This window comes from Diceros bicornis, chromosome 17 (genome assembly GCF_020826845.1).
Source record: "Diceros bicornis minor isolate mBicDic1 chromosome 17, mDicBic1.mat.cur, whole genome shotgun sequence".
Lineage (NCBI taxonomy): Eukaryota > Metazoa > Chordata > Mammalia > Perissodactyla > Rhinocerotidae > Diceros > Diceros bicornis.
Window position 1 is genome coordinate 46,233,027 of NC_080756.1, and position 26,944 is coordinate 46,259,970.

The window sequence follows — 26,944 nt, forward strand, 5'->3', positions numbered from 1 at the left end:
TATAGTCTTCAGATAATTTCTCTCCTAGACACATATTAAGAATTAACCTACTCTGCTATAAAGTGAAAAGATAGACTTAGAAATTTACCTCTCCATTTCTCTGGGGTGAGATACTGAAGCCTCTAATTAAGCTTTTCACTGTAGAGAATGTTGCTAAACTTCTGGATATGATGTCCCTCCCTTTCCCATTTCCCCAAGGGCCTTTGCACCTGTTTGATCGGCTAAGAATAGTAAGTTTAGCCCTGTCCAAATCTTTCTGTATTTTCACAATAAGACTGTCTCAGTAATAAGCGATTTAATACCCTGTTACAATGTTACAAAACCAATTACAGTGGTGAAACGGTTATCATTATATTGCTATCCAGTAATAATTTATCATTGAAAAACTAATGAGTATAGATAAATTCAACTCTGTCCTTGCCATTCCATTCATTTCCAGCAGTTTGAAAGATTCGAGATCCAAAATAGAATAGGCCAGCAACTTTAAGAACTTCGAACTGTGATTATTGAATAAGCTGTAATCATTGAAAGGAGGCTTAGAGATTCTATCACCTAATCTAATCTCCTTATTTTACAAATGAGGTAACTGATAGACCTAAAATGGAAGCTGTCTTTACATATGTTTTCGTGACTTCCATCAACTGTGTCTACTTACATAACCTGATAAGTGACAAGGATTGCTTTCACACATCCTATTCCCTGTCCTGCCCACCTAGTGCCTGATGCAACACCTCAATTAATGTTTATTGATTAAAGAAGTGATTCCACACATTTGATTGGATTTTGTCTCATTTATTAGACCCTAATAGGCTGGCCTCCAGAGGGTCTTCATGGGTCTCACGGGCCTCTGAATGTGCCTTGATCATTCCCATCTGCCCACCTTCTCTTCATCTGTGGTCCCATCTGCTGCCAGCTCAGTTCATCTCTCCTAGGGAGCCATTCGCGCAGTCTGCAGTCCTCATGGTTCTCACTCTGCTAAAAGACTTTCAAGGACAATCAGCCTATTTTCTACAATTTAGGATTTAATTATATAATCTTTTGTTGATTCTTGTTTTTCTAGAATAATTTTGTCCCTGCTACTATCATTTAAGCAAACATATGCTACATTTTCTGTGCACCAAAGTGCACATCCCATTCCAGAGCACACGAAGGTCCTCAGCTAGTTGTTGATTTACTAATTAGAAGGAGCAGAAACTATCTCCAAGTTTCTTTGTAAATCCCTACTCTACAAAATGGATGTGAAATAATTTCCGTGTCATGAAACTAACATCATAAAAAACAAATGGAGAGAAGAATATTTTACTGAGAATCAGAAAACCACCCTAGCACTAATGAAATAGAACGTTTTAACATCAAAGAGAATCTATCAAATTGTTCAAGATGCTGGACTGGGTACATGCATTTATGTCCTGTTCCTCCCAGAACAACTGAAATAGTTCAGAAGCACACACACATGCACATACAAATCAAGAAAACAGCAGGGATGAGGGAAGAATAATGAATAGATGAGAGATTTCAATAAATCCCTGGAAGACAGAAAACAGATTGGAGTATATTGATGGACCCTAACAAAGGAAGGCATAGCCTGGAATGTTCCATGAGGGGGCTGAGTAGGAGGACGGGGGTGCCACAATCTGCCAACCAGAATCTCGAGGGGCTCTGGGCTCAGGGGCAGGGATTGGTCTGGAGCCTGGAAACAGATGGATTTATTGAAAATATAAACAGATGAGAGGTATGCCAGTTAAATTCTCTTCTCTCCACCTCTCTCATTCTTGACATTTGCAAGCTATCTGGGGAACTAAGGCTTCTAGTGGGATGTTGGCAACCACAGTAAGTCTCCTCACTCTGACTTTTGGGGGTACCCCACATCTTCTCATTGTAAAGCTAAGCTCGCTATTCCACAAGCTCTGCCTTTGTAGACAGAACTCCCTCTCACAATTTCCACTCAGTGGAGCAGCCTTTCTGGAAACCAATATAGCTGGGGAGATGCCTGTACCAGATCCCAACCTTCCTTCTTAAATATGAAGAGATAAACTAAAGATGACCAGGCATGTGAGGAAAATCAGCAGAACAAAGAATAAAAAGAAGATAAAAAGAAAAAAATAACCACAGGAGAATAAAGAGAACTTAGGTATACAGAAAGATTTTTACGTCCATGAACAGGATGCAAGGAAAAAAGAGTAAGCAGAGAATAGCAAAGAGGCTAAAAATAGGATAACAACTAAAAAATAAAATCAATAAAATGATAGAAAAATAAGACAGAAATATCAAAAAATATAAGCAAAATGATAAAGAGAAATATAATACAAGAGAAATACAGAACCTATCTTTTATTTTGTTAGGAAGATCAGCCCCAAGCTGACATCTGGGCCCATCTTCCTCTACTTTATATGGGACGCCGCCACAGCATGGCTTGACAAGTGGTGCCTAGGTGCGCCCCGGGGATCCGAACCCGCGAACCCTGGGCCGCCCAAGCGGAATGCTTGCACTTAACTGCTTGCGCCACCTGCTGGCCCCAGAACCCATCTTTTGACTTAGAAGCCCGGAGAGAGAAAACCGAGAAAATGGAGGAAAGGATATTATCAAAGAAACAGTAGAAAAAAGAAAATCCTCGAAACAGAGAAAGACAAAAGTTTTCAACAGAAAGGTGTTCCCTGATTGCTGAGTAGGATGACCAAAAAATCTCTGTAAATTTTACAGCACTGATGATGAAAGATAATCATTAACATTTCCAGAAAGGAAAACACAAATGTGATCTAGAAAGAGTGTCTGAGACGCTACGAACTTGAAAAACAACCAGTCCAGAGGGGCCCGGGACGATAGAGGCTCTGATAGGGATGTCTCCCCAAAAGCAGTCGGAGAACTTGGTGCGACAGACAAAATAATCTTGAAGCTAGATAAACTTGAGGGTATGACAAAGGCATATCATTCTTTTGCCAGAAAAGAAAAAAAAGGCAATTGGAAAAACAAGATGGAAATAAACAAGTAAACAAAACAAAAACTTTACAAGATTTTAAGTAATTGGTGATGTGTAAGGAAAGAGATTTCTTTTGACCTTGATGCCAGAAAGATGTTCCAGTGAGCAGCCTGGAAATGTAGACATTGGATGGATAGAGAAGGAAATCTTTTCTGAGCATACTACGTGGCCCTACTTTGAATAAAAAGTTATGTAGTCATAATAATGTAACTTCTGTGGATTAGTTTTGCGTCCAGAATCAACTTATAGGAAAAATACAGAAAATTCATGTAGGGCTAGTGAACAGAATGTTAATGCTAAAAACCCTGAGAATGAAAAAGAAAAGTTGTGCCTGACAGAATGGGGGAAAGAGACAGGAAAGTTAGAGGGAGAGGTAAAGGCGCCAGTAGTCTCATCCTAAATGAGCCAGGATGCAAGATAATGACTAAAGCTGATGGAAGAAGAAATATCACCTGAACTCTACTATGAAATTATAGTGATAATCAACAGGAGATCTAAAGATAATAAGTATTGAATTTAGGGAAAGAGAATGGATAAGGAAAGTAGCCAACAGTATAGCTTAATATCTTTTATAGCAAGGAGTCTATAAATATTGTTTAACTAAATATAAGTATAAGCCTATTATTTAAAGTTACAGTGGTAACTATGAGAAGATAAAAAATAGAAGCAGATAAAGAGTTGCTTCTAGGAGGTGGAGAACAGAAAGCATATAACAGGCCTTTACTATGTACAATAAGCTCTCTAGCTTTATTAAATCTGTATTTTTACACTGACTTGATGACACTAGTTTTGTAATAAAATAATGTATTAAGAACCGTCCTTCAGCCTCATCTCGTTTCTGAACCTCACCCTATCTTTATTCTCGTCCCAAATCCCATATCTGTCCAACCTGTGACTTACGTCTTCTTACTCCACTGCTGAGCTTAGAAGGAGCGCATAGCTGGTAGATCAAAATGACCCATCAGGTTGGCCAAAGGAAAATATCATGAGTGACCAGACATTTCATCCTCTGGGGATCGAGTTTTTTCTTCTGTAAAATAAAGGCATGCAATGAATAATCTAAAGTCTCTTCCAGTTTTCACATTTCTTAAGAATGTATGTGTAGACTTATTTTTTATGCATCTCCTTTTGTCAGTACTCGGAAATGAAGCTAATATCCACAAGATGGCAGTCTAACTCCAGTTCTATAAAGACTATGCTTTTTTTTTTTTTTTTTTTTTTTGGCTTTTTAATTCTCCTAGTGCTCGTGGTAGAAACTACACAGCATAAAGAACTAAGAGAAATATTTTGAGCAGTTAAAAAAGGCCATTAACAACACCCAGAGACCAGGCTTACCTCCCCGTCTCCAGCCTTCCAACATTTACTAAACCTCTCCAACAGCGTGTGGATCGCATTACCACCAGTCATAGCAGCCTGAGTGTTAACATATTTTTGACATAACAATCACAAAACCATATTTCTCTGGTTAGGACCTCCACTACCACTGTGGGTAATTCAGTCTGCTGCCCGCTACCCTAAACCCTCCAGCTATTTCTGAGATCCCTGGCAGGTGCTTCATCAACCGAACCTCTTGGCACTCTCATTTCTGTGTCAGTCAGCATTCCACCAGAGACACAGACCGAGTAGGATATAAACACATTAAGAAATTTCCTGCAAGAAATTGACGTATGCGATTATGGGGGCTGGCTAGGCAAGTCTGAAATCTTTAGGGCAGGCTGTCAGAAGGACAGGCTTGAAACTCTCAGGTAGGAGCTGATCCTGCAGAACACAGGCCGAATTTCTTCTTCATTGAAACCTCAGTTCTGCTCTTAAGGCCCACCCAGATTATCTAGGATAATTTTCTTTATTTAAGGCAACTCACAGTAGATGTTAATCATGCCTACACTAATACCTTCACAGCCATACCTAGTTAGTGTTTGATTGAATAACTAGATTCCATAACCTCACCGAATTGACACATAAAACTGACCATCACAAGTTATTTATCATTTTCCTTTCCCCTCGCTCAGGCTCTGTGGGGCAATGTTGGCTCCCAAAAATGCAGCTGTTGCTGGTGCTGTTTATGTTCAGGGTTTCTGGGACGCTCCCTCTGAGTTACTTACCGTTTCACCCAGACTTTGGCGACACGGTCTTTGATTACAGCCTTGCTTCCCTGGGCCTTAGAACATGGGATAATCTGAGTAGGAAGAATCCAGTACACTCTCATGTACAAACTCACCCTCAGCCACTAGCCGGTTTCTTTGGACCAAACTTGCATACCATGACTTTCTCTTCCATTCTCTTAGAATGGACAAATAAAGGTCTAATTCTTGGCCTGGCCTACCAGGCACACGTTGTCTGACCTGCTCTGTCTCTCCAGTCTCATCTTGCAGCGTGTTTCCTCTGCCTCCCTACCCTCCTGCTTCAGTGGTCTTTGTTCAACACCTTGAACTTGCCAGGCCCACTGCTGCCTCGGGTGTTTGTAATTGCTGCTCCCTCTGCCTGGTGTGTTCCCATCAACACCATACTTTTGCTACCCCATCATCTAGATAGTTACATTTTTCCTTCAGATCTCACTTTAATTGTCATTTCTTCAAGAATATCTGTCCTGACAATCTTACCTGGTTATTTCTCCATGATATACACTTACAGTTTTGTGTACCACAAATAATTATAGACCTTCACGCAGCTGAAATTTTATTTTTCTATATGTCATTTTTGTTTAATATATTTCTCCCCAACTACAGTATAAATGCTACACAGCCAGGAACCATGTCTGTTTTTGTTCCTTGATATGTCTGCCGCACTTAGCAGGAGTACCTACCTCAAATTTGTGCTCAAAAACTTTGGTGAATGAATAAATAATAAGCCTTTGTATCCCTTTCAAGACCTAACACAGTGCGTTAGTTTCCTAATAAACTGCCAACAAAGGCAAATAGGGCTGCTGTAACGGTACCATGAATTGGGTGACTTACAATAGAAATTTGTTCTCTCACAGTTTTGAAGGCTAGAATCTGAAATGAAGGTATTGGCCGGACCATGCTCCTTCCAAACCTCTAGGGAAAGATCTTTCCTTGCTTCATCCAGCTTCTGGTAGTACCAGGTATTTCTTTGTTTATGGCAACTTACCTTCACTCTCTGCCTTCATCTTCACATGTCCATCTTCCCTGTGTGAGTCTATGTCTGTGTCCAAATTTCCCTCTTTTTATGACGATAACAGTCATATTGGATTATGGGACCCCCACTCCAGTATGACCTCATCTTAACTTGATTACATCTACAAAGACCCTATTTCCAAATAATGTCACATTCACAGGTACCAGGGGTTAGGACTTCAATATATCTTTTGGGGGAGGATACAATTCAACTCATAACACACAGAGTCTTAAAACTAGTTGATACTAAAAATGTTTATCAAATCTATATAAATTGCTCAAAACTTCAAGCAGACATGTCATCATATAATTGAATATGTTTTAACTGAGGCCCTGTATATCTTATTCCCAAAATATCTTCAAACAGTACTACTTTCTGCATTTCAGTGGAACTGATAATTTATACTTTACTATTTAACCTACTTTAAGTCCTTTTTAATCTTGTGCAAATACTAGACGTAATGAAAAGAAATTTTCAATTGGTGTTCAGAAACCAGCATTTTAATCATAGTTCTGCTATCTTAACCTCACTAAGTCTTATTCTCCCATAGTGTAAAATGGTATTAAGAATGTATATATTGCATTGTTATTCTCAGGACTAAATTGGATTAATCTAAATCATCAGGCATATAAGTGGGAGGTGTTAAATAAATATTAATTTCTTCTTTCCCTTGTACAACAATTTTTCTACTGCTTCATCTGAGACCACACACACACATATACACACATACATACTCGTGCATACTATATACACATACTATATATACATGTATATATTTATATACATATGCATACATACTGTTATATGTATATGAAGGGTTTCTATGTCCATATTTGGTGTGAAGAACATGGGAAAATCCATAACAGGAGCTGAAGCTTTAAGCCAGGAGTTTGTCGTCTCTCAGGTCTCATTCAAGTCCCACCCTTAGTTTTCTCTGTGATTCTAGAGCATGTCACTCACTCTTTCTGGTCATTATCTGTAAAATAAGACTGTCCCACTTCAAAGGGTGGGTATGTAGAAACATAATGAAAAATGAGAATGATTACAGCATCAAGGCAGTTAGCTATATCAGACTCTGAAGTTTGAGACAAAATTGGCCACCACAATGTTTCCCTAAGCATGTTCAAGGGTATCAATAGAAATGTTCAGCAATAGAAATATAAAGAACAAAACTAGAAACTTTGTGAATTAACCCCACAATTAATTATCTCCAATGACCTTCTCTATACCTCTAGATAGCATATGTTATGTAATAGAGCTAAAAACAGGAGCTAATATGCTCTAAATCCTTGTGGCCTCTAATAGGCCTCTAATAGAAAACAGAAGATTTATTTACTATATGAGGATTCTTAAAAAACATGGAGCAAAAGAATTCTGCTAAACAGTGAAGAAGAACCCAAGTAGGGTTCCGGTAGATATGTCTTTAACTGAAATTTCTCATGAATGTCCTTGACTTTTAGGGAGAAAGAGTACACGCAGAAGTTTCAGATGAGCTTACAAATGCTGAACCTACAAACATCTAGGTCGGCGTAGTGTTTTGCCGATTTTGCCAAATGAGCACTTGTGAATACAACACCAATATGAAGGAGGATGCCTTTAGGCCGATAGGAATGCTAGGGCCAGAGTTTTTTAATTCATTATTTATTCATTCATTCAACAAACATCTGTTGAGTGTTCCCTATCTGCCTGGCTCCATGCCAGACACTGAGTACACAATCAAGAATAATGCTACAAGGTCACTGTTCTCACAGAGTTTCCACTCTAACTTCTGGGGAGACAGACACTGTGGCTGCAATTGGAGGATGTACTGGGGGGCAGGGTTGAGAACAAGGAGATTATTTAGAGGTTGTAAACATTCATCCATGAGGCGATGGAAATGGAGAGCAGGGGACAGATTCACCTACATTATTACTCCCCCTGACTTCATTCCTCATCATCCCCTAGACACAACCACAACATTTACTAGTGCCATCATGTCGTTGATGACTCCCGTCAGTGTGATCTCATAGCAAACTGCATCTCTGTGCTAGGCTATATGCACCTTGAAAGCAAGAGATTCATAATAATAATAACAACAATAATAGCAATCATAGTATGATCCTTGAGCATTTTCTATGAGTCAGGCATTACCTTCTTGTCTCACGTAACCTTCAAAAATCACTCCCATGAAAAAGATGCTATTTCTTCCACTTTACGGATGAGAAAATGCATTTGGAAAATCTCAACTTATTCATCTCTGTAGTTCCAGAGCCTCATAAAACTATCCATAATAGGCCTCCAAAAATGTCAAGTGGAAGGTTTATTGAATTAATATAACCAAAGCATGCTATTTGCTTCTTTTTCCTATTCTGATTATTGTCTCTTTTGCCAGTGTCTCACCCCTTCCATCATGACATCACGCAGGCTAAAGAAATGATCTCAAGTTGATAAGATTGAAAAATAACAAGATATATAATTTTTCTTTTGGAAATAACAGCTTATTTTGGAAAAAAATTTATTCTGCCTAATGTCAGCACTTTATTTGGTTCAATATTTGTAAATGGAAATGGACATTACATTTTTCAATTCATCAGTCTCATATGTTAGCATATTATCAATATTATGAAAAATAATTAGATCAAGCCTTAAATGATACCTTTTTGATTTTCAACTCAATTTCTCTTCAAATGATGTGACAGTACAGCAAAAGAAAAAGAAATGATTAATATATATCTGGAAACCCCAAAATTATCAAATGAAAAATGATTTAAAATAATCTAAGAACTTATTAAATTAGTTAAGTATGCAGTTAATCTATAAATGCCAATAGCTTTTGTTTATGTAAACAATAACCAATTAAGAAATATAGTGCTACTTATAATGGAAATTAATAAGAAAAATAGAAATTCTATATGACCAAAACCTTAAAACACTACTAAAGTATTTAAAAGAATACTTGAATAACTAGATATATTCAAGTGTATGATACTTGAATAATTTTCTGTTATTAGATAAGAAACTTTTATAATATAAAGGTATCAATTCTTTCTTGATTATATACTAAATACATTTCTAATAAGAATACCAATAGAGGAGATGACATCAGCAAGATAGTGGAAGAGAAAGTCTAGCCCTTGTTCCCCAAGAAACACTTATTTAACAGGAATATGTGAACCAAATACTTTTATGAGATTTCCAGAATCAAATTAGGAAGTTGCAGTACCCCAGGTGAGCACAAAGCTGAGAACAGTTGTATTGAAATGAGTAAGATGAGTGATTTCACTTTACCCATGTCAGCCCATTCCTCAAGCTGGCACAGCTCCACACTGGAAGGGAACTACTCAGCCTGCAAATTTTCCCTTTGAGGAAAAGAGAAGAGTGGATCATGCTCCAAACATTCTGGCATTTCAGAGAGATGCCCAAAGGGCTGGTTTCTGTCTCATCTCACTTGGAACACTGACAAAACTAGCATAGTTCGGATGCTTAGAGGCCGCTGAGAACAAAGAGAAAGGGGCAGCTTGCTACAGCTGGCATGGCGTAGTGCAATCAGGAGAAGGTGCACAACTTGATCCTTCTCCATTAGGAGGGAGGGAGAGGAGTAGAAGTTTCAATCAATCAGTCTAATTAATCCAAAGTTTCCAGCTTTTTGGAGGGCTTCCCAAGAGATTAGCATCTGTCTTATCTGATGCAGGGTGCTGATGGGGAGCTATCATACTTTGGATGCCTGGTGGCTGTTGAGAACAAGAGAGAGCAGGGCAGATTGCTGCCACAGAACCAGAGAATTTGCAGAGCCACAAACATCAGAGGGAGCAAGAGATTACAAGCTCCTGAAAAAGAAACTGGCAAGCCTCTCTAATTAAGAAATTGTATGCACAGGCCCAGAGAAGTTGCTTCCCCCCACCCCAAAAAGCTGTCATAAATCCCAGAGTCTCTAGCCAGGCTGATAGGTGAGGGTTTCCCCAACTGTGAAGCCAGTCCACAAAGTTGGTAGAAGTGGCTGTTTTTTCCAATGTGAAGATCCAACACAAAGTTGTGAAACACATGAAGAAACAAGGAAACATAGCCCAAAAAAGGAAGAAAAAATAGGTCTTCAGAAACTGATCCAAAAGAAACAGAAGTATATAGATTACCTCACAAAGAATAAAAAATAACCATCAAAAAGATGTTCTGCAAACTCAAGAAAATAATGCATGAATAAAATGAAAATATCAACAAAGATAGAAAAAAATGTTTTTAAACAGAATTTTGGAGCTGAAGAATACAATAACAGAACTGAAAAATTTACAAGAGACATTCAACCGCAAAATTTATCAAACAAAACAATCAGTGAACTCAATGACAAGTCATTTGAAATTATCAAGTCAGAGGAACAAAAAGAAAAAGGAATAAAAAAGAGTCAAGAAACTCTAAAGGATTTATGGGACATTATAAACAAGACCAATATGCACATTACGGGAGTCCCAGAAGGAGAAGAGAGAAAGGAGCAGAAAATTCATTAAAAAAAAATAATGACTGAAAACTTCCCAAATCCAGAAAGTAAATGGGCATACAGATTTAAGAAGGCCAACAGCTCCAACTAGGATGAACTAAAGAAATCCACAATGAGATGTTTTATAACCAAATTGTCAAAAGTCAAAGACAGAGAGAATTTTGAAAGTAGCAAAAGAAAAGTGACTTGTCACGTACAAGAGAAGCCTCATAATATCAGCAGATATTTCAGGCCAGAAGGGAGTGGGATGATATATTCAATAAGCTGAAAGAAAAAAAGCTCCCAATCAAGAACACCATACTGGCAAAATTATCCTTCAAAAATAAAGGAGAAATAATGACTTTCACCGATAAACATAAGCTGAGAGAGTTCATTATCAGTAGATCTCCCTTACAAGAAATATCAAAGATAGTCCTTCAATTTAAAACAAAAAGATGCTAACAGCAACACAAAAGCATGTGAAGTATAAAGCTCACTGGTAAACATATACACAAATAAAGAATATTGTACTACTGTAGTGGTAGTGTGTAAATTATTTTTATTCTATGGAAGTACAAGTCTAGAAGTTAAAAGACAAAAGTATACAAATAACTATAAAAATATGCTCAAGGATACACAATATAAAAATAGGAAATTCATGAATCAATAACATAAAGTGGAGGAAGTGAGTAAAAGCATAGAGTATTTGTGTGCGATTGAAGTTAAGTTGTTATCATCTTAAAATAGGTTGTTATAAGTATATGATGTTTTATGTAAGTCCCATGGTAACCACAAAGAAAATATCTTTAGAAGACACACAAAAGAAAATGAGAAAGGAATCAAAGCATGCCACTACATAATATCAATGAAATACAAAAGAGGACATCAAGAGAGGAAGAAAGGGGGAAAAAACTATAAGACAGACATACAATTAACGAAATAGCAATAGTAACTCCTTTCCTATCAAAATAAAAATGGATTAAACTCTCCAATAAAAAAACATAGAGTGGCTGAATGGATATAAAACAACACACAACTATATGCTGCCTACAAGAGACTCACTTTAAGGATACACATAGGCTGAAAGTGAAGGGATGGAAAGAGATAGTCTATGAAAATGAAAACCAAAAGAGAGCAGAAGTAGCTATACTTACATCAGACAAAACACTCTAAGTCAAAAACTTTCAAAAGAAACAAAGAAGGACATTATATAATGATAAAATGGTCAATTAACCAGGAAGATACAGCAATTATAAATATATATGCACCCAATGTAAAAGCACCCAAATATATGAGGCAAAAATTAACAGAATTGGAAGGGAAAATAGCAACACAACAATGTAGGGGATTTCAAAACCTCACTTTCAATAATGGTAGAACATCCAGACTGAAGATCGATAAGGAAACAGAGGACTTGAACAGTTTAGACCAAATGGACCTAACAGATGTATACAGACCATTCCACCCAACAGCAGCAGAGTACACATTCTTCTCAAGAGCACTTAGAATATTCTTTATTATAGATCACATGTTAGGTCACAAAACAAGTGTTAACAAATTTAAGAAGATTGAAATCATACCATGTATATTTTGCCACCACAATGGAATGAAACTAGAAATTAACAGCAGAAGGAAAACTGAAAACTTCACAACTATGTGGAAATTAAACAACACATTATTGAACAACCAGTGGGTCAAAGAAGAAATCGAGAGAGAGCTTAGAAAATATCTTGAGATAAATGAAAATGAAAAGATAACCTACCAAAACTTATGGTATGCAGCAAAAGCAGTACTAAGAGAAAGGTTTATGGGGATAAATGCTTACATTAAAAAAAGAAGAAACACCTCAATTAAACAACCTGTCTTTACACTTCAAGGAACTAGAAAAATAAAAACAAACTAAGCCTAAAATTAGCATACAGAAGGAAATAATTAATATTAGAGCAGAAATAAATGAAATTGGGGATAGAAAAACAATAGAAAAAAATCAACAAAACTAAGAGTTGCTTATTTGAAAAGATCAACAAAATGGACAAATCTTTAGCTAGATTAACTAAGAAAAGGAAAAAAGAGAGATAAATTAAATAATAAATAAAATTAGAAATGAAAAAAGAGACAATAAATGCTACAGAAATTAAAAAGATTATAAGACACTGTTATGAACAGTTATATGACAATAAACTGGATAAATTAGAAAAATGGATAAATTCTTAGAAACATACAACCTACCAAGATTGAATTTTGAAGAAATAGAAAGTCTGAAGAGACCTACAACTAATATGAAGATTGAATCAGTAATCAAAAACCTCCCAACAAAGAAAAGCCAATGACCAAATGGCTTCATTGGTGAATTCTACCAAACGTTTAAAGAAAAATTAATGCCAATCCTTCCCAGGCTCTTCCAAAAAAAGTGAAGAGGAAGAAACACATTCAAACTCATTTTATTAGGTCAGTATTACCCTGATACAAAAGCTAGACAAAGACATGACAAGAAAAGACAACTAGAACCAATATCCCCAAAGAATATAGATGCAAAATTTTCAACAAACTACTAGCAAACCAAATCTGACAGCACATTAAAAGCATCATCATACACCATGACCAAGTGAGATTTAAGCAAGGATGGTTCAACATAGGAAAAATAATTAATATGATACATTACATTAACAGAATAAAAGATAAAAATCACATGATCATCTCAATGGATGCAGAAAAAGCATTTGACAAAATTTAACATTCTCTTATGATAAAAACTCTCAACAAATAGAAATAGAAGGAAATTACCTCAACACAGTAAAGAAAATATATGACAAGCCCATAGGTAACCTCATACTCAATGGTGAAAAACTGAAAGCTTTTCCTCTAAGATCAGGAACAAGGCAAAGATGCCCATTCTCACTGCTTCTATTCAACATAAAACTGGAAGTCCTAGACGGAGCAATTAGGTAAGAAAAAGAAATAAAAGAATCCAAATTGGAAAGGGAGAAGTAAAATTGTCTTTGTTGGAAGATGACATGATCTTCTATACAGAAAACCCTAAAGATTCCACACAAAAAACTCTTAGAACAAATAAATTCAAGAAAATTGCACAATGCCAAATCAGTATACAAGTATTAGTTTTGTTTTTAAACACTAACAACAAATCCTTTAAAAAAATTTAAATAAAACAATCCCATATACAATAGTGTCAAAAAGAATAAAATATTGAGGTATAAATTTAACCAAATAGATGAAAGACTTGTACACTGAAAACTCAAGACATTGCTGAAAGAAATTAAAGAAGGCAAAGGTAAATGGAAAGATATTCCATACTTGTGGATTAGAAGACTTAATATTGTTAAAATGTACATAATACCCAAAGCAATCTACAAATTCAAAGCAATCCCTGTCAAAATCCCAACAGCATTGTTTACAGAAGTAGACAAAGCAACCGTAAAATTCATATGGAATTACAAAGGTACTGACATAGCCAAAATGATCTTGAAAAAGAACAACAAAACTGGATGCCTCAGACTTCTTGATTTCAAACATATTATAAATCTACAGTAATCAGAACAGTGTGGTATTGGCAATATGACAGACATATAGACCAATGAAACAGAATAGAAAGCCCAGAAATAAACCCATGCATATACTGTCAAATGATCATCAATGAGGGTGCCAAGACTGCACAATGGGCGAAGGAAAGTCTCTTTAACAAATGTAATGGGAAAACTGGATATCCACATGCAAAAGAATGAAATTGGACCTTTATCTTACACCACACATAAAAATCAGCTCTAATGGATTAAAGACTTAACTGTAAGACCTGATGCTATAAAACTAAAACTATCATAACATTGGTCTTGGCAATGATTTCACGAATGTGACACCAAAAACACAGGCAACAAAAACAAAAATCGACAAGTGGGACTACATTAAACTAAAAACCTTCTGCACAGCAAAGGAAACAATCAACAGAATGAAAAGACAACCTAAGGAATGGGAGAAAATATTTTTAACCATTTACCTGATAAGAGGTTAATATACAAAATATATAATGAACTCATACAACTCAATAGCAAAAACCAAAATACAAATAACTTAGTTAAAAAATGAATAAAGGACTTGAATAGACATTTCTTCAAAGAAGGCATACAGATGGCCAACAAGTATATGAAAAGATGCTCAGTATCACTAATCATCAGGGAAATGCAAATCAAAACCACAAATGAGATATCACCTTACACCTATTATGATGGCCATTATGAAAAAAAACAACAGAAAATAACAAGTATTGGCGAGGGAGGATGTGGAGAAATTAGAATTCTTGTGCACTGTTGGTGGAAATATAAAATGGTGCAGCCCCTATGGAAAACAGTGTGGAGGTGCCTCAAAATATTAAAAATGGACCTGTCATATGATCCAGCAATGCCGTTTCTGGGTATATGTTCAAAATAATTGAAATCAGGATCTTGGAAGAGATATTTGTACTCCCATGATCATTACAGCATTATTCACAATTGCCAGGAGGTGCAAACCAGCTAAACGTCCATTGACAGATGAATGGGTAAAGAAAATGTTGTATATACATACAAGAGAGTATTATTCAGCCATAAAAAGAAGGAAATGCTATCATGTGCTACAACCCGAATGTACCTTGAGGATATGGTGCCAAGTGAAAAAGCCAATCACGGAAGGACAAATGATGCACGACTCCGTTTATATGAGGTGTCCAAAGCAGCAAAACTCTTAACAGAAAGTAGAACAGTATTTGCCAGGGTCTGGGGGGAGGAGGAGGGAGGGAGTTACTATTTATTGGGTATAAAGTTTCAGTCATGCAAAATGAAAAAGTTCTAGAGATCTGTTGTACAACATTGTGCTTAAAGTTAACAACACTGTACACTTAAAAATGTTACGAGGGTGGATTTCATGTTATGCACTTCTTACCACAATAATAAAAGAATACCAGGGCCCACCGGTGGTGCGTAGCACTTAAGTTTGCGGCTCTCCGCTTCCTCCGCCCAGGGTTCGCCGGTTTGGATCCTGGGCGTGGACATATGCACCACACTTATCAAGCTATGCTGAGGTGGCGTCCCACATAGAGCAACTAGAAGGATGTACATCTGTGACATACAACTATCTACTGGGGCTTTGGGGAGGAAAAAAAAAGGAAAAAAGGAGGAAGGTTGGCAACAGATGTTAGCTTAGGGCCAATCTTCCTCAAAAAAAAAAGAACACCAAGAGAATTTTTGGGGAGAGTGTGTGTACAGGATAGGAGTAGAAGGAGTTAGGCAAGCTGATTCTAAATTATAAATTTTAAAAAGTGCAATAATATGCAGAAAATGTATGAAAAAGAAGCATAATGAGATGGCGAAATTTCTCTTAGATCTTATACTCTGAAGTTGGTAGCTATTTAAACATACATAGATCAATGTAACAACAGAAAGCACGGAAAAAGAGCCACATGTGATAAACATAGCAATTCAACAAAGTAGTGGGAAAATGGATTATTCAATAAATAAATTCTGTTAGGATACATCACTACTTACTTGGGGAAAATACTTTCTGCAAAGATAATTTTCAGATGGATCAAAGATTTAAAGTAAAAAGTGAAAGAAAAAAAAACATTGGGGGAAAATATGAAAGATTTTTTAAAATTTGGAATGGGAAAAACCTAAGTAAAATAAAATATACAGAAGTCCTTAAAAATTGATAAGTATGAATATATAAAATTTGAAATATCTGCATGGTAAAAAATAAAATAAATGAAAGTAAAAAATAGGAAATAGGAAAAAATATTTTTACCACAGATAAGAGGTAGATATTTCCTTTGAGAGAGAGACAGACAGAGACAGAGGTAGGAAGGTAGGTAGGTAGGTAGATGATAGATAGATAGATAGATAGATAGATAGATAGATAGATAGATAGACAGACACACAAACAGATAGATGATAGACAGATGATAGATAGATAGGGATTTATATCTTACAATTCAGTATAAAGATCAGTCATCTCATAGGAAAACAGGAAAAGGACACAAGCAGACAATTCACAAAGATATAAAAGTGACTTTTAAACATGAAAATTCTTTCAATCCCAAGTAAAATAAAAATTTAATAACATTCTGTGTAGGGGAGAGTGTTAGGAAAAATATATATTAACTGCGTATTTTGTGTCAATGATTACAGATTCTTTGCTGGCTAATTTGGCAATATGTCTCCTTCAAAAATCCATCCATTCTACTACTAGGAATTTATCCTAGAGATAAATCTGTGCAAATGTGTCCTACATGTGCAGATATTTGAAGAAAGATGTAAAAATCTGAAAGCATCCAAAATGTTCATCAGTATGAGCCTGGATAAACAAATCAAATTTCAATCATACAAATGGAACCTATGAAGTAGACCAAAATGTACAGACAGGGAGCAATCTCCAAGACAAAATAAACGAAAAGCAAGGTATAGAACAGTGACTATAGCATGTTATCATTGTGCAAAGAAAAATTGTATATACAGGAGCATGCCTATGCGCAGATTGTCTCTGAAAGCATTCACGGCAACTTTTACAGGGATCAACTGAGAAGTGGATTGGGACACAGGGCACGCGGTGGAAATGTGACTTACCTTGTGCTGTGTTCACGTTTACACCCTTTCAATGTCTATCTTGTGCATAGCTTACTTTTCCACAGCCAAGCAGTACAACAGTTTAAATTGGTCAGAGAGGGGACGAATTCAGAATTAGCTCAATAGATTTAAAAGTCTCCTGCTAGAAACGATTACATCTTCCATGTTCATGAAGTGTTCCTTCATTACAGCAGGTGGCAGCACTAGACATGATTTGATTTGATTACAAGGCCCAGGAGAAATGTGAGAGGAAAGTGGCTGAACACTCATTCTGAAAGGAACTGGAAACTGAGGCTCAGGGCCTTTGAACTTCCGGACATAAAGGGAATGGTTTGTTCATGTTTGAAATATGTTTAGATTACTTGGTTTTTAGAATTTTTATGCCGAAAGGGGTCTTGGTGATCCTTTAGTCCAATATCCTTGCTTTTTTCCTCAAATATTGGGCCTAAAGAAGATAAGCGAATTTGCTGATTATCTGGCAGTGCTGTGCAGCAGAGCCAGGCAAAATCTAGGCCTCCTGATTATTTTGCCACAAAAAGATGGTGTGGCTGATGTGGACAGTCAGTTTATGATTCTTGCTTTTAAATTTCAGTTTTCATCAATCTGACTCTGCCCTCAAGAAGTAAGAAGAAAGTCAAACAACTCATTTAGAGTTGCAAAATGCACTATGCTAGTTTATACATACACACAATATTTGTGGCCTGTATAAGCCTTTCCCTCTAGCCTTTTATGAAACACAAGTCCTTTTCTTCTTTTCTCTTTAAAACATTCAGTGTCACATTTGCTTAGTTCTCGGAATATTAGTTTTTATGTTGTTCGGTCTTGTGTGATCATTTTTCCTCATGTTAAATATTGGTTTTATTGATTACTCTTGTTTACGTGTGTTTTCCCTTTACTTTCTTAGTTGATGAGAAAAGACTCTCCCTCCTTTCAGTTTTTTGGTGATTCTTGCTTTTCTCATTGTGCAAAGAGAAAAAGTAGAAGTCAGCTGCAGGGTGGCAATTATTTAATAACGATTGTGTATATTTGCCTAAGATAGGGCACTCCGGAGGAGTATTTTCTCCTTGTGTACTGTTTTCTGCTCTGGCTGCAATGCTCCTGAGCTCTAGAGTGGGAGTTGATGCCCATATCACCAGCACCATCAACCTCAATTTCTACCCAAGGGTGTGAACAAACAGGAAAGAGGAGGAAGCTAAGTGATGGTCACTGCCACCACCTGCTGAGACAAAGCTCTCTCCCTCCCTGGTCCCCCCCAACTCCAATCAGAGGATGCAGATGAGGACAGGGAGTGACACAGGCCACGGAAGGAGGGTGGTCATGTGAGGCAATGGCAAGAGGTCGGCCCTGGGAATAATGGTGCGTGTTGGCCCTATACTTTTTGGAACTGCTTCAGGCCAACACTTATATTCTGAACTCTCTGACGTTGTCTGCAGTTGAAGAAGCATTTAGCTGGGTTAGGTGTGGAGTGGTGAGGCATGTCTATAGTATCAGTCAACAAAACAGTCTGAGATTCAGAACACACGAATCTGTGTGTTCTCACATGTATTACATATGTTATCGGGGACAAGTGGAATTAGTTAAATCAGTCACTGAGTGGTAACAAGTTAAGAATTAGTTAATTCCTAATGTTTAAAATGTAGGCTTGGACCACATCAGTGTTTTCAAACTGGCACAAATATAGGAATCACCTGGGGCCCTTATTAAAAATACAGATTCCAAGGGGCCGGCCTGGTGGCGTACTGGTTAAGTTCATGCGCTCCGCTTCAGTGGCTGGGGTCCGCAGATTCGGATCCCAGGCACGGATCTTCACACCACTTGTCAAGCCGTGCTGTGGCCGCGTACCATGTAAAGTAGAGGAGGATGGGCACGGATGTTAGCCCAGGGCCAATCTTCCTCAGCAAAAAGAGGAGGATTGGCTACAGATGTTAACTCCGAGCTAATCTTCCTCACACACACGCGCACAAAAAAATACAGATTCCAAGATCTCTCCCTTGGAGATTTTTATTCAGAAAATCTGGAGTGGGGCCCAAATTTTGTGTTTTTAACAAGAGATTCTCAGCAGTTCTTATTATCAGGAAAGTATCAGAATATTTCAAAAAATCCTCTAAACCCTTAAATTCTGTGATAATTTCCTTCTGCAGTTGTTCCCTTTTGTCTACTGTATTCTTTCTATTTGTTCTTCCTATTTAATGCTGCCCTTCCTTCATTTCAGTGGTTTTTGCATGAGAATCACCTTTGGCAGTTTTAAACATATCCATGATGTTTTCCAACTCTAACTACTAATCACTGGCTGACACATTGTATCTGTTCTTTGATACTGTTGCTATGCTGAATCTTTCCCATTTGCCCCTTCACATCTGCTCTCCAGCCTCCTCCACCTGAACTTTGCGGTTGGAGGTGAACTTTACTGACACGTCAATGGGCTCCTTTGCCCTCTGCCTTCTGGTTGGGTTTATCCAATGGGAGGCATCGACAGGAGAGTAGAGATTGGGGGAAGAACAACATTGGGGTATTTATTGTCCCACTCCCACCTCCTCCTGATTGCCCACGGGATCACTGTGGGTTGGCTGTATCCCTCTACTGAAGGCCACAAGCCCTCTGAGGGGGTCCTTTCTTACAGTTAGAGCAGATCTCTTGGGGTTCCTTTAGGCCTAGTATTGGAAATGTAGCCCCAATACTGTAGCTAGCTCAAAGTTACTGTACTATCTTTTGTAGATTCTCCTTAACCCTTGCTAAGCCTTTGAAAATAGTCTCTTTGTTAGAGCTTCCCCAGTTACTCTGTTTGAGTATGGCATCTCTGCTGCTAGGACTCTGACAGGAACAACGATTTACCTTTATCTCTTTCATATGTGCTGTTTACGTAACAGGGTTTTTTGTTTGTTTGTTTGTTTGTTTCTTATTAGAAATAACAAAAATCATAGAGTCATAATTTAGGAATAGAAAGAATAGGATTCTGCAGTTTGAATGGGCTTTAAATTGCATCTATTCCAGTTTACCACTAAATGCTAGAATACTGCATGACATAGGTCTGCTTCTTCGTGTTCATTACAGGCAATTGCTGGCAATTATCATCTTCTCCTCTAAGCTAAATATTATTCATTCCTTTAACAGTTCTTTATTTGCATGGTTTCTAGATCCTTCTCCATTATGGCCATTGGGTGCATTCTGTTTTGTCAACGCTATTGCTTCAGGTTTAGCGAAACATTTGCAAAGTCAGCTGAATGTGGACCAGAGTCTCACTCAGCTGGAGAAGAACCCAGACCTCCCTCACTGAAAGACACACTGGGATGAACAAGCACAGACCGAAGGCTCTGGCTGTCCAGTGGAACAGCTCGCTGGAAAACAGGTGCACGGGTGGAGGCGGGGGCTTCTGCTGGAGGAGGAAGCACACATTGCCACCAGAGTCCTTGCATGTCATGGTTCCACTTTTGAATTTATACCTTACTTTTTCTTTTGTAATTTTTCTTTTCCACTAAGGAGGCAAGACAAGCAGAATTCTAGTCAGGTCAAGAGTTAAAATGAGGAAGAGGAGCACTTTAAACTCCCGTTGTCTGGAAATCCACAGGCTCCCTAACCCCCTAGCAATCCAGAAGGTAACTAGGTCGTTTGTGCAAAATAGTTCACGCAGAGCCTGCAGCAGAAGAAATTTCTTGATTGCTGATCTCCTTTAATTCTCATGATCAAACTCTGAGGACCTCAATGTCATAGAATTTGTTGCTACCACGAACCTTAGATTATCTAATTCAGACAAACTGGAGGATCAAAGTGTGAGATCTTTGCCTAAAATTACGGAGCAATTTACCAGTAGGGCCAGGATTAGAACCCAAGTCTCTTTCCTCTCTATCATCCTGCCTCTTTTCAGTTAATTTACTCCAATCTTTTACCACGGATTACAAAACTGAAATGAAGAAATTTATACTGCTGGTACCTAAAGCGTTCAAGTCAGAGGCAGCATTTGTGTTACATAATTGCTTTGAAAGTCTTGGGGAAATATAGTTATGTGCACATTACATTTGACACAACCTCGGGGGTGAAGCAAACCATCATTTTATTTAAAGCATTCAGCTACCTGTTCTTTGCATCTGAGTCTAAACTTTATATAAATCTTTTCAATCAATGAATCAAGGCACTGAAAAGAAGGCTCACAGTGTCAGAGTCCTGAGTTTAAATCTCCAGTCTTCCACCAACTAGAGCTGTGCAATTTAAAGCTGCATAAGACCTCAGGAATAACCTAGTTCAATAAAATTTAGACCCAGAAATTGTGAGATTTACCAAGTTACAAAGCAAAATCAGGACTTGACTCGATCCTATGCTCTTTTGCATGCACTATGCTTATTTCCTGTATGCCTGTGCCTTCTTTGTTAAATTGGTTCTCAGAACAGGGCATCAGGTATTTGCATATAGCACTTAATACAACTTCATCATAAGATTCAAGGTAAATATCTCCTTTATTGAATGAGAAGGGGAGGGGAGTGACATAAATGTTATCTTAAAAGTCTACTACTCATCAAAAATGCCTAACAAAAATAGATTTGAATGACTTAATAAATAAACCAAATTTAGAGAAATATTGATGACTTCTAACTAGCCGATAGCAAAAGGTGGTAAAGTTTGAAATGTTTTAACAAAAGTCGATTTTCATCCACTATTCTGAGCTGAGCTATACTGCAAGAAAGAGTCTAACACTAAGTGAACTCTTAGTAGGAACTTATAGGACATGACTGTGTAACCCAAAGAAACCACTTCCGAACAGCTGAATTTCAAGACTCTGGCAGATCAATGGGGCAAAAGTGATCAGAGTTAACATAGATGCTGTTGAGAGTGGCGGAACCTCTGGTGCCTCAGATGATCCCAAACTGAGCAAGCTCATGCAATTCCAGGTGGCTGAACGCTTCCCAGGGACAAATCACCGTGATATCTGCGAGAGAGGGAAGAAAAACTTGTAAGCCTGCCTCACGCTCAGGAAAGCCTCTTCTGCTCAAAAAGACATGTTGCAGGCAGAAACTTCACTCTTCTCTCCTATTCATTGTCCTTGCAATTGGGAAGTTATCTAGAATGGCCCTGCAGCCCAGCAGGGATCAGATCAATTTGGCTTAATTAATCCTCTGCAGATTTCTGATGCCCCTAGAACAGGAGCTCTCCCCAGTCATCTGTGTTGGTTTTTTTCTTCATCCTCTTTGGGGAGGTGACCCAAGGCTTTTGACTGAGGCTACCTTGTGGGGGTGTAGCTCACTGATAGTACAGGGTCTCCCCGAAGTTCAGTCACTAAGGGGAGAAGAGAAGTGGAATTCAAGCCAAGAGATAAAATGAGAAACAGGAGCACTTAAATTCTCATGCTCTGGAGATGCACAGCCTCCTTATCCCACTCCCGATCCAGATGGGTTCCATGGGCTTCTGTGACTCGCGCTTCAGTTCCTTTACATTTTGTGTGTGTGTATGTCTGAGGAAGATCAGCCCTGAGCTAACATCCATGCCAATCCTCCTCTTTTTGCTGAGGAAGACTGGCCCTGGGCTAACATCTGTGCCCATCTTCCCCTGCTTTATATGGGACGCCACCACAGCATGGCTTGACAAGCGGTGCATTGGTGCGCGCCCGGGATCCGAACCTGTGAACTCTGGCTGCCAAAGCAGAGAGCGCGAACTTAACCACTACGCCACCTGGCCAGCCCCAGTTCCTTTACATTTTGAAATGCCTATATCCAATCACATATTGAGAAGTGATCTCCAGGTCTCATCTAATCCAGTCCCTTGCATCAGGCAACAAGATATTAGCCCTGAGTCACAGAGAAGATGGCTGATACCCAGAGAGATTAAATACCTAGCAAGAAATCACACAGTTGTAGAGATGGGACTAGAACCAGATCAAAGACCTCAGACTTTCCCTCAATATAAGGATCTTTCCACTATTCCAAATATATTGGCAGTGTTAAGCATATCTTCCAGAGTCCAAAGTGAATTGGCTGGTCTTATATATACATGGCCAAAACACAGAAGCAGTTAATTTAGAAGAATAGCAAATGAGCCTTATAAAGTGGCTAAAAAATTTATCTGAGATCCCGGTGCCATTTGATTGCAAAAAGTAAATACACTGAGAATTGCCTAGTAAGGACACTGGTTGCTATGAGTGCCACCACTTGTCAAAAGTGTGTTGGATGAGTTGAAAACTTACATCCATACAAAAACCACCACAATGATGTTTATAGCGGCTTTATTCATAATTGCCAAAACTTGGAAGCAACCAAGATGTCCTTCAATAGGATAAACAAACTGTGATACAACCATACAGTAAAATATTAGTCAGTGATCAAAAGAAATGAGCTCTCAAGACATGTAATGACATGGAGGAACCTAAAATGAATAAACATTGCTAAGTGAAAGAAGCCAGTCTGGAAAATCTATATATCTATCCTGTGTGAGTCCAACTATGTGACAATCTGGAAAAGGCAAAACTATAGAGACAGTAAAAAGATTAGTGGTTATCAGGAGTTTGGGGGGAAGGAGGCATGAACAGGAAGAGCATGGGATTTTTAGGGTAGTGAAAGTATTCTGTATGAAAACGTAATGGTGGATATACAACATTGCACATTTGTCAAAAACTATAGAACAGGACAACACAAAGAATGAACTCTAATGTAAGCTATGGGCTTTAGTTAATAACGATGTATCAATATTGGTTCATCAGTTACAACAAATGTACCGCAGTAACGCAAGATGTTAATGATAAGAGAAACTATGTACTGTACGGGGGGAGGAAGGTGGCAGAAGGAGTATGTAGGAACTCTTTGCTTTCTGCTTAATTTCTCTATAAACCTAAAACTGCTCTATTTAAAGTCTATTACTTTTTTTAAAAAGGAATATGCAGTAACTTGCATTCATTATCCAATGAACACAATGTTCTAGCAAATTAAAAAATATTGTATTGAACACTTTCAGTGTGTAGGGCCCTGTTCCAGGTGCCAGGGGATGTGTAACAAGAGGAAGTTGGTAAGAAGGTGGTCTGCCTGTTAGAGTGGAAAGTTCTCCAGGCCCCACCCTTGTTTCCAATACCTCACTCAGTGGCCTCAGATTGTCACTCACTTAATTCCTCTAGTCTCAGATTTCTCTTCTGAAAAATAAAGTTGGGCTAGACTAACTCTGAGAATCTTTCTACCATGAAAGTCTTCAATTCATCATTGTACACACTGAAGAGTTGTTTAACCAAACCAGAAGATTCATTAAACTTTGGATCTAGCTTGTTTTTTTCTTTAGAGTTTTTGTATCTGGGGACACACATACTTAGGAAGTTAAGTTAAAACCCGACATTTCTAGGTTTTCAAAGGATCTGCTGTCTTAGGCATTTCTGGTAACTTTCAACTGCCCCGTGAGGCCTGAAGTAGATTAAAAGGTGAAACTTCTAGTGTAAAGTCGTCACAGAAATCCTTGGGTGGCTCACCTGTTCCTAGCCCCTCCATGCCTGGAATGTCATCTCCAAACCTATAGGAAAAAATTAAAAGATCTGTGATCAGAGCAAAAGGATCCGGAATGACTCACATGAAGAGCTTCCTGACTCAGGGGGAAGAAGAAGAGGTTTAAGTCTTGTGTGTGAGAAATTCCCTTTGTTTGCATTGAATGGGAGCAAAGAAAATGTCACTCAGGCGGGTTTTAGACAGTATGTCCCAGTGGGGAGATATTTTTTCCCCTGTAAATATTTAGCCTACGACAACTGGGAGCCAGAAAGAATTATCAGTGGGACAATTTAGTCAAGCTTTACTTTTTAAAATAGAAATTGGAATGAGAAGGCAATATGAGAGGCATTAACATGATTCATTCATCCATTTGTTTAGTTATCCAAAAGCATTTATTATGCATCTATTATGTATCAGGCATTGTGTTAGGCTCAGGAAGCCAAGGAAAAAACAAACAAATTTTCTCTGAAGGTTTTCAGTATCAGGGAACAGACGTAAATAAATAAATGTAACACAAAATAATACAAGTTATGATAGCAGAATGTACAGAATGCAAACACGGATATAATGATGTTTGTCTAAGAGAGACAATAATGGCTTCAGAAAGAAATTAACATATGAGTGTGTGTTGAAAAATAAATAGGATTTTGCCAAAAAGAGAAAGAGAAAAACAAAGAAAGGAAGCCATAACATTTGAAGCCATAAAAATAAACTCGGTGTTCTGAAATGGATAGTGTTTCAGTATTCCAGATTAAAGCGTATATGTTGGCAAAGAGGATCGGTCAAGAAGAGTCTGGGAGGTCAACTCAAAGGTTATTATGACAAGCTCCATTTGCCATGTTAATGTTTGCCATAGATCTGGGAGCTGAGAGAGAAAAGTTTCCAGGGCTGTAGAAATGATTCAGCAAAGATTGTGTTAGAGAGGAAAATAGAGGATAGGATGGAACTTTTTGTAAATTCCAAACTGCTTAATATTGTGAGCATTAATTTCTCAAAACCAAAGCACTTTTGTGGGGGAAAAAAAACAATAGAAAGTTCTTTTTCATCTTGGTCTTACCCTTTCACACCTTTCTTAGGAGGTTTGCTCTTGAATTGGCGAGTCTGCCTCTGCTTGAACTTGGGGGGCCCTTTGCGTGGGGTGGTGGGACCCTGGTTTGAAGGTGAAGGAGCCAAAGAAGTGCTGTCACTCATTCTGGTGGTCCTTGGGTGGCTGATGGTTCTCTTTTGGGCTCCTTAGACAGTGAGAGAAGAAAAGAAGACCCTTCAAGGTACAGGGACCATTGCTTGTTAGACATTCACTGTAAGCTCGGGAAGAAAAGCACCTTGATAAAGAGGCTTAGTATTTTGTGTCAACACAAAAGGGGAGAAGTTATCATCTTCTAAAGGGATTTTAAAGAAAACATGGTATTAATCAACAGAGGCACTCAAGATAGTGAGATGTAAACCAACAAATGATAGATTTAAAAACTCAAAAATCTAGGTAGACATGTTATCCCACCAAATCCACCATTATCTTTTTATGTGAATTTATTATAATGGTGTACATCCCCTCTGTGATCACGAGTTCCATCAGTAAAGAGAGAGAAATGGACTAATGATATCTACATTCTTTACAACACTGATACGTTATTTAAGCTTTACACATTTTTCCATCCAGCTGCAAAATAACCTGACAACATTTATTGACTCACTTTTATGGGCTTTGTTCTTTATAGTCTTTATTTTGTTTTATCCTCATGTGATACAAAGATTTCTTTCTTAGTTCTGGGAGATGACAGTGTAGTCATCTGGACAGGGGGAGGTCTGAACCAGGGATACCAGCATCCATGTAGTATTCAACACATCTTAATACATACAGACATAGATGCACACACACACACGCACACACACACACACACACACACAAATAGGGAAGTCAAAACAGAGTGATTAAGTAGTAAGTTGGTACTTTAACTCCATGTCCAGACATCCATATCTACACATTTCCCAGAAATCTTCAGCATTTTCTCCTATCCAAATCATGGACCTATCCAATATGGTTTTCACAGACTTTTATTTTAACTACAGAAGTGTACATTGTCATTCTTCAAGCACAAATAAACGAACATAATTAAAAAGATAAATTTAAAAAATAAACATGCTAAGCTAGAGGATGACATTTTTTCTTCTTTCTCCTTTTCTCTCACAAAAGTTGATATTACTTGTCCTGGGAAGGAAGATTCTGAAAATCTCCAAAGAACTTCCAAGTAGCCTTAATCTCTTACCCTAAACCAATTCCTTCCATAATCTACCGCCTGGGAGCTTGGTTTTCTAAGATTCCTTATGTAACTCACAG

The 26,944-nt window shown here is 37.8% G+C and overlaps 1 protein-coding gene across 1 annotated transcript; it reads right to left on the minus strand.

Moving 5' to 3' along the window:
* Positions 1–22,005: 22,005 nt before the first annotated feature.
* PDE6H (phosphodiesterase 6H) lies at positions 22,006–25,800 on the minus strand. The gene is made up of 3 exons (XM_058557586.1): positions 25,667–25,800; positions 24,597–24,637; positions 22,006–22,082 (listed from the first exon to the last, which is right to left on the minus strand). Exons 1-3 carry the CDS (start codon positions 25,798–25,800, stop codon positions 22,006–22,008), a joined length of 252 nt encoding a protein of 83 aa, XP_058413569.1.
* Positions 25,801–26,944: the final 1,144 nt, after the last annotated feature.

Coding starts and splice junctions, on each gene's coding strand:
- PDE6H (XM_058557586.1), bottom strand. CDS start 25,800: ATGAGTGACAGCACTTCTTTGGCTCCTTCACCTTCAAACCAGGGTCCC. Junction 24,638..25,666: donor CCTAAGAAAGGTGTGAAAGG/GTAAGACCAAGA, acceptor TTTTTCCTATAG/GTTTGGAGATGACATTCCAG. Junction 22,083..24,596: donor CATGGAGGGGCTAGGAACAG/GTGAGCCACCCA, acceptor CCTCTCTCGCAG/ATATCACGGTGATTTGTCCC.